Below are 12199 nucleotides of genomic sequence, written 5' to 3'. Positions count from 1 at the left end.
TGTGCATAAGTCCTGATGCTGGTGAGGCACAACGTCTGCATATTCCTTGATTTTTTGCTTTTCCCTTGCTAAATCACATTTAACCTTCATAATTGAGATGCAACATCTTTCAGGTGCAATCCGTGGCCTCCCACCATCATCTGGAAGGCCAAAGGATTATTCGGAATCCCACATGGAGGTCCTCTGACCTTAGGACAAGGGCTGCAAAGGCCGAGATTCCACCCTGTCTCCCTCACAGCTGGAGGAGAAAGAAATGTGCCAGCTGTGCCTCTGAGGTCTCAACTGGGTCTTGACGGGGGGAAAGGGGGTGTGCCAGGGCTGTGGGAGGCTGGGGCCATAGGGCTCTGCCAATTCCAAGCAGCATCCTTCCCTATCCCCAGGACTACATCCAGAGGGACAAAGAGGGAGAGCGTCACTGCTGTGCCTCATGCCAGGCATAGGGTGCCCCACTTCTTAGTTCAGGACCATATGCATCTCGTGGGTACAGAACATCGGGCTGCATCCTTAGCAGGCCAACCAGAGGGCCAGAATAGTGTACAAGTTCTCAGGTTCTCTCGGCTTCTTCATCCGGCCAAATGGTAACCCAGTCAAGGAAAAGGCATTTATGCTGTGGCAGTCTTAGGAGGGGGAGAGGAAGCAGATGCTCAGATGTTCAGATGAGGTCCTGCCTTGTGACCTGCATCTATTGGTTGCACAAAAGACTGGCCTAGGAATGATGGGATGAAGCATCAGCCAAGGCTAATGCGTGAGTTTTGAAGCTAGAAAACCCAGCTGTGAGCCAGATCTGTCTCCAGCTCTAGGTATCATGTGAGTGTTCCTCAGCAGAGCGATAGAACAGACAAGTAGAGGGAAGCCCAGTATTCTCTCATGGCGAGGGAAGAAGCCTTTGCAATGGATCCCATGTGGCGAGGGCACATGTGACTGCAAGCATCTACGCGCAGATAGATACTTAGCACAGCGGGTGAGGTTCAGAGGGTTCTGCTTCCAGAGAGCCTGCACTCTTGAAAGCTAAGCAGGGTCAGGCCTGGCTGAAACCTGGATGGGTGACTTGTGAATCTCCCAGAAAGCAAAAGAAGAAGGGGAAGAAGAAAGGTTCTGTTCATGAAAGGTGGTGGTGAATACTTCCAAACACCACCTCAGCGTTGTCCTAGGGCAGAAGAGGGTGTCACCATGGAAAAGGGAGGGGAGAATTGGCTCATTCCCATCTTGACAAACCGTGGTTTACTGTTGAATGGGAGGTCAGTATATGGGCGGAAGCCAGTTTGCCCCTCTCAGGTGTTTTTGGGCACGGCCATTCCCAGGGGCATCCTCCTCCCGCCCTCCGCATATCCATTTGGGCTTCTTCCTTGCCTCTCTCCGCAGGGACAAGGGGATTCCAGTGGCTGAGTAGGGACCAGCTGAATCCTTGCCTTCATGAGGGTGCACTCCATGAAGCACTAAACTGGAACTGGGAAGAGCAGCCTGATTTTGCCAGTAGCGGCCAAGCCCTTACTGGCCTGCTGTGCTTCCCACTGGACTTGTCTGTATACCATTCCCTTTCCCAAAGGAAGGGCGAGCAGCACGTAGGTCGGATCCCATCTCTGTTAACAGTGGGGATCCCTCCAAGGCTCAGGACTGGGAGGCCAAGCTCCGCTCTTGGAGCAATCCATGGCTCAGCCGGCTAAACTGAGAAGCTCAGGGAACCAGATTTATTTATTTATTCATTAAAATTTCTATGCCGCCCCATTCGCCGAAGCCTCGGGGCGGCTCACAACATAAAATTAAAATTCAAGAAATAACAATATAAAATAAGTCGCCTGGCCAGATTAGGCTCATAAGCTGCAGCAGCCTTGTTTTATTGTGATGCCCAGATCCAGAAGATACCTCAATGTAATAACTCTCAATATATGTGTATTCTACACAATGCTAGCTGAGATTTAGCAACAGCCAAAAGGGAGGACAGAGAAATGAAAGGGGAAGTGCTGCATATTGACAATATGAAGGGGGTGAATGCACTGCTTTTGACTTTATAATTTTTACCACATTGCACAAACTCAGCAAACACAAAGAATAGCAAGAGAAAATTGCTGATGACAGAAGTCAGGAAAATGTACGGAACAAGCAGTTTTCTTGACTCTGGTGAACTTGAGATACACAAAGAAGACCAAGCAAGTAGGGGCTTTATTTTTAAAATGGTGGTAATTTGTATTCTCCAGTGATGGGGTGCATGGTGAGTTTATGTTGCTCGGCAAAAACTGTAGCAACAGGTTTTGGGTGTACGTGTGTGTGCACGTGTCCCTCGCCACCTGCTTTTTCAGGTCCTCACCCGCCACCTCCTGTGTACAAAATCGTATCCCCTTATAACAGTCCCCACTCTCCTCCAACCCAAAGAATGTCAACAGATCCTTAACTGTATCCCAGAAATTCAAAGAAGTCTGAGCAATAGCAGGAGGTTGGACCTGATGGCCTTCATGGCCCCTTCCAACTCTACTACTATATTTATTTATTTATTTATTTATTTTATTAAAACATTTTTATGCCGCCCCATTCGCTGAAGCCTCAGGGCGGCTTACAACAATTCTATGATTCTATGAGAGTTGGAAGGGCATCAATTGAATGGATGTTTCTCTGGAGACCTAGACTAAGATCATCCATACCATTGCATTCCCAGTCACCATGCATGAGTGTGAACACTGGACAGTGAGGAAAGCTTACCCAAAGCAAATTTATGCATTCAGCACATGGTGTTGGAGGAAAGATGTGTGAATATCCTGGACTGTGAGAAAGGCACAGGAGGACTGGATTTGAACCTAGATCAAATCAAGCCAGATCTTTCCTCGAAAGGGAGAATTATGAAACTGAAGCTGTCACACATTCAGCATATTGTGAGAGGGCAAGACTCACTGGAGAAGACAACCACACTAGGAGTGTTGACGGGAGAAGAAGAAAGGAAAGAGCAACTAGGAGATGCATTGATTCCACAGTGGAAGCCACAGCTTTGAATTTCCAAGAGATACGTCCGAGATGACTTTGTGGCACAAAACAACAACAGGGAGCTTTGCACAACTATTGCAAACTCATCCATTTTTTCTAGTGCTGTTGTGTGTAAAAAGCCAGTTTTTGCTTGCTTGCTTGCTTGGTCTATTTATTTTTTTTACAAAACAGCACCTGGAAGACACATGACTGAGCTGCTTCTAAGGTGTTGTTTTCTGCAAAAGGGACCATTTTTATTGAAAGCTGCACTGGAAAACCACACGGCCTTGTGTGATGTGTATGAATCCCATTAAACCTGGTTTCCAGCACTGGCTTCCACAAACTGCATCATCAGTTTAAAAGAATGTGGATCGAGGTCCATCTTGCAGATGGCAGCTCACGAGCTAGTTTGATTTGCACTATACTGACTCAGAATCAAGAGGACTGGACTCCCGCCATCCCAGAATGAGTGCACACACTGGACAGTAGAGGAGACTCTGTGCATTCATGATTTTGTGTACGTCTACAGGGCAAATGTGATCTCTCCATATCATCTTGATGAGCACTACACAAGAATGAGTTGTGCATTTCATTATTGGACACGGTGGCCTAATACAGGAACAGAATTATGCTGGTGGGGCTGGGAGTGGGGGGGTGGGGGACCCAAACCACTTCCTGCCCTAGCAAACAGGCCTTATCCAGATCTGATATCAACACACATTGTACCCAACAAAAAATAGCTTTGTTTTTAGCGGCTTTCTTCCTCTTCTTATTTTTAGGTGGGGAATCTGATACCACATCATCCGCTTCTCCATCCCTGAGCAGGGAGAAGGAAAATGCCTGAAGCAGAAAGAGGCCACCAGTCTCACAATGAGGTAGAGTAAGGAGGTCATTTCAGGCGGAAGATGCATTTCAGGTGGGGGTGGGCACTGGGAGAAGCTACCAGTGCAGACGCTAAGATGCCTTCGGATACGGTGAAGGACCCTGTCCCATTACCAGTGTCCAAGTAAGATGCAGCTGTCCATCTGGCTGGCTTCTGCAATTGCTTCTGGGAGGTGGATGCCATCTTGTCCTTTGATGAAAGCAGAAAAAGTTGTTGGGTTGGCCTTGCAGCTGACTGGCATGCCCCATCCATTGCCAAACACTCGAGTTGGCTCAACTTTCCAAAGCCACCAATTAACCCATTCCATTAACTTCCCAAGGGCAAGCATGCGGAGACAACATTGGCAGATGGAGGAGAGAGGTCTACCGGGATTCTTATTTTATTTTATTTTATTTGTACAGGCTTTTATATATCCATAGCCAACTTGGCTCTCAGGTTTAATCATTCAAAAATATAGAATGCATTAGTAACATATGATCATAATAATGCATTAATAACAATACATTACAACATTTCAGCAGCCCCACACCTGAGCCAACCAACAAGAACCCTAAAATAAACCTAAACAACTAAAAATAGCTTAAATAAATGAGCAATGACCTGGCAAGTACATAAGAATGGAATCTATGGAATGTGCTCCCCGGAGAGGTCCACCTGGCGCCGTCATTATTTGATTTTCGGCGCCAGGCTAAGACCTTTTTATTTAAACAATATTTTAACAACATTTAACATTATCTGTAGGTTTTAATTTCCAGCCAGAATGAATTGGGGTTTTCAATTTGTGTAATTTATATTTTTTGTATTAGGCACTACGTTGTCTATTCATGTTTATTTATGTAAGCCATCCTGAGGCATTAAGTGATGGGACGGCAGATAAAACCTCCAAATAAATAAATAAATAATAAGAGAAAGCATAATATTTTTTAAAATATGTCTCACTTAACACATAAAATACTGGGAGAACAAAGAGTGTTTTGCCTGGTGCTGGAAGATGCATGAGGTCAGGGCAAAGCACGTTTCCCCGGGCAGTGAGTTCCATAAGCAGGGTGCCACAACCAGGCAGGCCCTTGCGTGGGTAGCCAGCTTCCTCGCATCCTTTAACCGCGGCTCCCGGGCAAGGCCCTCAGGGGATGATCTTAAGGTCCAAGGAGGCATGTCTGGATGGTCTCTGCCTCAGCAAGGACCTTCTGCATCCTGCTCAGGACTGCACTGCTATCTAAGGGCCTCCAGATAGCACCGTTAAAGTATGGCTTTATGCCACGATGGACATGTCTCTCAGTATAATCTAGTACAATCTTGAACACATCCAAGCAGCAGCTAGCACTGACCATTTCAAGGCACTCTGTCCCCTAGTACATGTATATGAAGCTGTGCTCCATGGGATTTAGAGGAAGTTGCTCTAAAAATATGCGCAGAACCTATATGTACTGCAGCAATCTATTCCATGGGGACGGGGTAAACCCCAGGCATATTTATTTGGACCCAGTGTCCATGCATCAAATGCATCCTGATCGATGTGCATATAGGGTAGGGTTGCCACTCTACCTGGGAGTAAGGAACATCACACTCAGTGGCACTTCTAAAAGGGTTTGGATGAAGTTTGTTCATCAGTTCACAGCTCTGGTGAAAAGGGAAGTAAACACACAGCAGTGCTAAATCCGAAGGGCCTGGAGTCAGAGATGTTCGGAAATGGGCGGAGCAAGGCACCAGCTTCGGAAATGTGTGATCAGGCCTCTTCTTTATAAAGGAAGGAGGAGGCAAGAACTGCCCAAAGAAACAGGGATAACGGAGAATTTGTCACTTCCCAGCATCTGAGGACCCATTGGTGAGTCTTCCCAGCATCTCAGGGCGCATCCCTGTCGTCTTAGTGGCCTTGTACCTCCTGCTTAATCCTGCCTGGTACATTAGTTTGAGGAATAGCAAGTTGCTCCAGGTCACCCAATGAAAGCATGACCCATGTGGAGAGCCAGTGTGGCGTGGTGGTGAAGAGCGTGGACTGGACTCGGGAAAACCGGGTTCGAGTCCCCACTTGGCCATGGATCCCACTGGGTGACTTTGGGCCAGTCAGACTCTCAGCTCAGCCTGCCTCACAGGACTGTTCTTGCGGGATAAGACTGAGAGCAGCAGGAGGAGAGTGGCGTGAGCTGCTTCGAGCTCTTGCAAAAAAGCAGGCTATGAATCTAATACATAGTGCCTGAGTAGGGATCGGAACACAGGTCTCCCGAGTCCTGCTCTGCTATTGCAAGGGCTCACCCCACTGGCCTGCTATCATGTGCTTGGTTTTCTTTGCAATATTTGGTGGATTAATTTATGCAATGTGTTTTTATGCACTATATGCACTTCGGAACTGTGTAACTGGAGAGGTTGTGCCCTTGTCTGTCCAATGATGCTTCTTAAAACGCCTCCATTTTGCTGCTGGACACCATCTGCTTGCAGGTCTGGTTTGGTTCCCCAGCTACACACCGGCATTTGCCACCACCATGAAGATTCTCCTGGGACTCTTGCCTTGCTTTGTCTTCATATATACAAGTAAGGAGCGGCTCAGGCTACCTGTGGAGCAACCCAGCGGTTCATTTTCATGTCTACAGCCGAGAGGGGAGGGGCTTTCACACTGGCCTAAATAGGCATTCTTCAATCGGTGTGCATAGAATTTAATACAATTCGACCCAATCTGCACCTCCCAGACTAATGTGGAGATGAAAGCTTAATTATTTTTCAGAGTTTGCCTTTCTCCAAATTCCTAGATGAACTTCTCAGTATAAGAGTTTCATTCTTTCTCACAACACGGGTGGGCATATTGTTATACACTGAAGTTGCTCCTTTTTTGAGCCCCGTGGCTCAAGAGGTTGACTACACCCTTATGCTCCACACGAGCTCTTTACCTCAAGCAGAAGAAAACTCTCCATACCAACATGCAGAAGAAACCAGAGAAGGTGTTGACCAGACCAGCCTGGGAACTGGCCAATCTGTTGTTTCTTTCCTGAGTGCATCCTTTCCCGAACTTGGGCTCCCAGGTATTAGGTACTCCAGTTGCCATCATAACCAGTCAGGATGCCCAATCATCAGTGATGATGGGAATTGTAGTCCAAAAACCTTGGAGGACCCTCAGTTGGAAACGGCTGATTTAATGGCTCATGTCCCCACCCCTCCAACTGTCAGATCTAGAGACAATTCATTGCTTGCAGCAAGAAAAGCAGATAAGAGGGTGTCTTTTATTGGAATCCCCTCCAGCCTTCTCTGCTTGCCTGTTGGAAGTGGAGATTAAGAGTCCTGGGCTGCTCTCATGGGATGGATTAACTGTGTTGTTTGGCTCTCCCAGAGCTGTAACTTGTGCACTACATTGCTTCATCCCTGGTGGTAGGAGCGTCCTACCATGACCAGGAGGCCTGAGATCTCCTCTTCTCTCCTCTCCTCTCCATCTCCAGGTGCTTCTCTGGAATGCGAGGTCTGTGCAGGTGTCGGCACCAGCTGTACGGGCATCATGCAGACCTGTGAGGCTGGCAAGGACACCTGTGTTATTGCTGTGTCTGAAAGCTCTCTGGGTGAGCAAGAGCGACCGCAAGTGAAGCTGAGCCTCTGAGTAGCTGGGCCAGGCCCAGGATAGCAGGAATGAAGTGAGCCACGCCATGTGGCAGATCATGGGTCCAGTTCAAGCAGATGCTCATCCATAGAATTTACTGCTTAGCATTTCATCTCCAAAATGGTATCCATGGCACCCCCCCCCCAAAGATTGGGGACCCTTGTGTGGGGACATTTCTGACAAGAGCTGATGCAGGCATCGTCTGGCTTTTTCACCCTTGGCACTTAGGCAAATGAGGGTAAGGTTTGTGTGTGAGCATGGCAGCAAAAGATGCCCGTTCTCTGTAGCTTAAGCCAAGCATGCCCTTGACCAAGCACAGGGAGATGTCCCTCTCCTTCCTGTGTCTCCTCTTGAGCAGAGAGAAAAAAGGTATTGGTTGTCATATGTGTGTGTGTGTGTGTGTGTGTGTGTGTGACCAACGTATCAGCCCTGTTCAAGCATTCACTGCAACATGAAGGGGCTAAAAATGTGTCAGGCATAAAGGTGTGCTTCCGAGCCCTGCCACAATGCCCACATCCAAGCGGGGATCAACCGAGACCTTTGACATTCAGTGGAGTGGTCTGAAGACAGCTGTGCATGTGGGTGTCTTTGCACAAGAGAGAGCTGATCAGACTCACAAGTCTACACACCATCATCTCTGACAAGGTGTGACAACCCTGACGAGGCAGGCCTTGTGTTCATGCGGCAACTCCAAGTGGGTGGAGACAAATGTTCCTGCGAACCTCTTTGGCCCCCAGAGCGGAAAGGAGCCCCCACATGCAGGGAGGGTGGCGAGTGACTGGCCCGTAGGCCCCCACCTGCCGCACGATGTCAGTCTTCCTCATGCAATCGGGCAAATGCCAAACAGGGCTATAGTGATACGTTAAACATCTGCCAAAGCGTTGAAAACTGCCCTGTGGTGAACCAGACCATTTAGAGAAGTATTGTAAGGACCAGAGGTGGGCCACCTGGACGTGGTGTTGAAGCACAATTCCCAGAAGTTTTGGCCAATATGATCGACGTCAGGGATTCTGGCAGTTGCAACATTTGTGGAAAGGCAGGCACTTGTCTGTCGCTGGGCTCTGCATTCTCCTAGTGTTCAGCCCTACTTGGAGATGCTGGGGCCAGAACCGGGGGCCTTGGCATCCAAGGTACCGAGCTAGAACGGCCCTGATTCCATCAGCCATAGAGATGCCAAGCCTAGTCTACCTTGCTTGTTCCAGCTTTCAGCCGTAATCCAAAACAAAACCCTGCCACTGTTATAAGCGGTGCTTTTTTGTAAAAAAAAAAAAAAAAACGGTGCTGGAACTCACGTCTTGGGGGCACACTTTTACACAATGGTCGCAGCCGGCAGTAAGCACTCAGCGTGTGACCACACGACCAATCCCAAGCCGAGCAGTTAATGGTTTTTGCTGCCGATCTGCTACGCCCAACAGGGCGATTCACAATCACTTGGAAACATCCGTCAAAAAACGGTGCCAGAAAGCCGTTCCGGTGAGTTCTATGATAAAAAAAGCCCTGGTTATAAGTTTGCTGTAGGCTGTATTTCATGTGTCTCTGGCTTGTTTGCTTCATTACACTATGAACTTGGTATTGAGGTTGGCTGAGGTGATATGTGGTTGGGACTATGATCATATACCAGTTCGAACTGCCTTATGGCAGAAATCAGTATAACAAAGATTAGAATGGAGTAATAGCCTCAGCCTATAGTTGTTTACTCAGGAGTAAGCCTCTTCGAGCATAATGAGACTTACCCACAGATAAATAATTATAGGGCTATAGCCGAAATTAAATATAGGAGGAATTATTTCTTGTTATAAACAGATTAATAAATGGGGCTGTGTTTTAGTTTCTCCTTCCCTGAAACTTGCAAAGCTCATTGATAAAAGGAATATATTTATTTTTAAGTGCATGCTGTGATTCCCTTTCTCATTCCTTTATGTCTGCAGCTGGATTCCACGTCCAGACAATAGCCAAGACCTGTGAATCTTCCAGCGTCTGCAGGTATGGGCCGCAGTATATGCACTTTGGTCACGGGCAAAACCTGAGGGCAAGGATTACCTGCTGTGTCGGGGCAGCCTGTAGAACCGCCGTTCCTCAATGTAAGTCCCACGTTCTCCCCTGTTTCCACCCCCTCCTCATTTTTACTGAGTAATTCACTGCCATCGCCCACCTTATTTTATTTTATTTTATTTTATTTACTTAAAACTTCTCTATACTGTCCCTTCACAGACCTCTTGGGATGGTTTACAACACCATTAATAAAACAGAATAAAAATACAAATAAGAGTAGGAGTGGCACAGCATTTGACGTTAAATATAAAACCACCAATTAAAGCAAATTAGCGATTAAAATATTGGGAGAATAAAAAGGTATCAATTTTCACTGAGGCCACCCTATAGTCCTGTTTCTTGCACTTACTAATGACCTTGTATTCTTTCCTTCTTTTATTTTTCTTTCCTTGTTGCGAAGACAGGAGTATGCTCCTTTTTAATATTTGGGATTTTTAGAATATACTACTAAAATAGCAGCAAAGGGCACGGTCCATTATTTATTTATTTGTCTGTCTGTCTGTCTATCCTCCCAACTGATGGGCTTTGGCCAATTGGTTTCAGTGCCTCCAGTCATCATCAAACCCAACGGGAAGCAATGTCCGAGCTGCTACTCTTTGTTTTCGGGCACCTGTAATGAGGAGGAGATGGTGGACTGTGTTGGACCGGAGAGTGAATGTCTCGATTTAGCTGCAACAGTTGTTCATGGTAATTCTGAGTTCAAACATGTGCACGGAACAGGGGCCGGATGTAGAGGGGTTAAATGGCTGTGAAAAGCAAGAGGTACAGTCCATACTAGTTAAATATGCAAGATAAGTGTGATGGTTTTAATGAAGAGTCACGCCTAATACCACTAATGGTGTGCTCAGGTCCACAGGTGCTTATGTTGTAATCAGTCTTTTGAGTGTCCCACATCACTGGGTCTCAAGTGGCTTCAGAAATGTTCGTATTCAGCTGAATCCAGATTTGACCATAGAGAAATCAGAGGGTATGGGCAATTTTGGGGGGATCCAGGGGCCACCTTCACCCCCATGGACCTCACCTGAGCTGAACCCTGGCACCATTTCCACTAAATTTGTCACAACGGATAGGACGGAGCAGGAGAAAACACCCGTGGTTTGCTGCCGAAGTTCACTGGCAAACGGAGCCATTGGGCTGAAACAGAATTAACTTTGTCTCTGAAATTTAACAGCAAACTGCCATTTTCCCCCCAGCAATGAAAGTTTTGGGGGCACAATAGTGGAGGTTGTCAATGAATGCTCTGAGGGGTCGTGGGGCTACAGGAATCCAAGCAAGTCCCGTGTTACCCCCACCCCAGAGTAAACCCATTGAAAACAATCGGGAACTGAATTGTCTGGATTGCGGCCATGGACAAGAAACATGGATTCCTTCTGTAAAAGCAACTCCAGTGTGGAGCTGAGGCGTGTTCTGGGGGCGATGAGGCAGGGGGACCCAGGGGCAGGACTCCTCAGAAACTTGCTGAGAACGTAATGAAACTATTGAAGTAGAAAGATCCACTGCTCCTGTCCTTTGGCATGAAGTGATGTGTAACAAATGTGTAAAAAGCACGTGGAGCCCCAAAGGGATCTGAAATTCCTCTTGATCTTGCTAGAAAATTCCATGGTGATCACCTCATGTGGAACACTTCCATGTTAAGCCCTGGGATTATTCCACCGCTAACACTTAACACTTCCATGTTAAGCCCTGGGGTTAGTCCATCAACCCATCCGGTGGTTTGGGCTATGCAAAGTCTTGCAAAACCTGGATTTAAGGCCATGTGTCAATATGACTTGCAGAAGATCCTGGGACTTGGCCCACTTGGAGCGGAAGGCTGTTGTTTCTGGGCACCCATGCTATTATTTGACTGCAATTCTTTCTTCCGTGTCCAGGAACTGTTGTTGCCAACACTCTCCAGAAAGGCTGCGTCACCAAGGGGGTTTGTAGTGATTTGAAAGTGGGTGAATCAGATATCGGGGGGATTCGCTCCATCATCACCAGTGCTGTGTGCAAAGGAGCCAACTCCACCTCGGCCTGAAAGATGGCTTGATCAACAACAACCTTCTCAGGATAAGCTGGACTCCTGCAGGTGAAGAACCCCTTTTTAATCCCTTTGTGTTGGGCTGCATTGCTTGGAATCTGTATAATGTCTCTGTGTTGCTTCTCCATAAGGTCCTCCAACCCGAGGTCACTCATGGCACTTAATTGTCTATTCTATGTGAAAAAAGTACTGATGTGCATTAAAACAGATGAAAGGTGTTCCTTTTTAATGTTGGTGGAGTGATTTAATGGGGAGACCTGCTGTGTTGTGTTTCTTTTGCTTGTTTCTTTTGCTTTCTTCCCCTAAGAAACTTTATGTAAGCATCCCCCCTCTCTCCCCCTCCCCCCTCCTTCCACCCTCTGTCACACACACACGCACACACACACACACACACCCCTCTCCATACCCTTCATTCTTCCATACCTAGGATCCACCTCTAATACTAAAATCCAGGATTTATCCCATTTTTAGCTTTCTCTTCCCATGTGTAATTTTCCTCTTCTGTCTATCTTTCTGCCCCCACTCCTAGTCCTTTCCCTTCTTTGCCTCTCTGGTTTTCTCTTTCACCTATAAGAATGTAAGAAAAGCCATGCAGGATCAGACAGAAGGTTCGTTCCGTCCGGCACTGTGTGTTCCGTACCCTGCACATTCCATGTACTCCTCTCCAAGATCCGGCAGTGCAGCAATTGGAACAAATTGCCCTCGTGGATAATTC

The 12199-nt window shown here is 47.1% G+C and overlaps 1 protein-coding gene across 3 annotated transcripts; it reads left to right on the top strand.

The window, feature by feature from the left end:
* Window positions 1-3731: 3731 nt before the first annotated feature.
* LOC123025851 (phospholipase A2 inhibitor gamma subunit B-like) lies at window positions 3732-11713 on the top strand. Of its 3 annotated transcripts, none has more exons than XM_044434945.1 (6): window positions 3732-3827; window positions 6272-6364; window positions 7261-7377; window positions 9344-9496; window positions 10011-10154; window positions 11336-11713. In XM_044434945.1, exons 2-6 carry the CDS (start codon window positions 6316-6318, stop codon window positions 11479-11481), a joined length of 609 nt encoding a protein of 202 aa, XP_044290880.1. In that variant the 5' UTR covers window positions 3732-3827; window positions 6272-6315; the 3' UTR covers window positions 11482-11713. The 3 variants fall into 3 exon arrangements, with proteins under 3 accessions (XP_044290880.1, XP_044290877.1, XP_044290878.1); XM_044434942.1 differs by lacking the exon at window positions 3732-3827 and adding an exon at window positions 4789-5660; XM_044434943.1 differs by lacking the exon at window positions 3732-3827 and having other exon boundaries at window positions 5680-6364.
* Window positions 11714-12199: the final 486 nt, after the last annotated feature.

Source organism: Varanus komodoensis, unplaced genomic scaffold (genome assembly GCF_004798865.1).
Source record: "Varanus komodoensis strain SLA01 unplaced genomic scaffold, ASM479886v1 scaffold29_1, whole genome shotgun sequence".
Lineage (NCBI taxonomy): Eukaryota > Metazoa > Chordata > Lepidosauria > Squamata > Varanidae > Varanus > Varanus komodoensis.
Note: the sequence above shows the minus strand (reverse complement) of the source record. Positions and strands in the feature narration are given on the sequence as shown.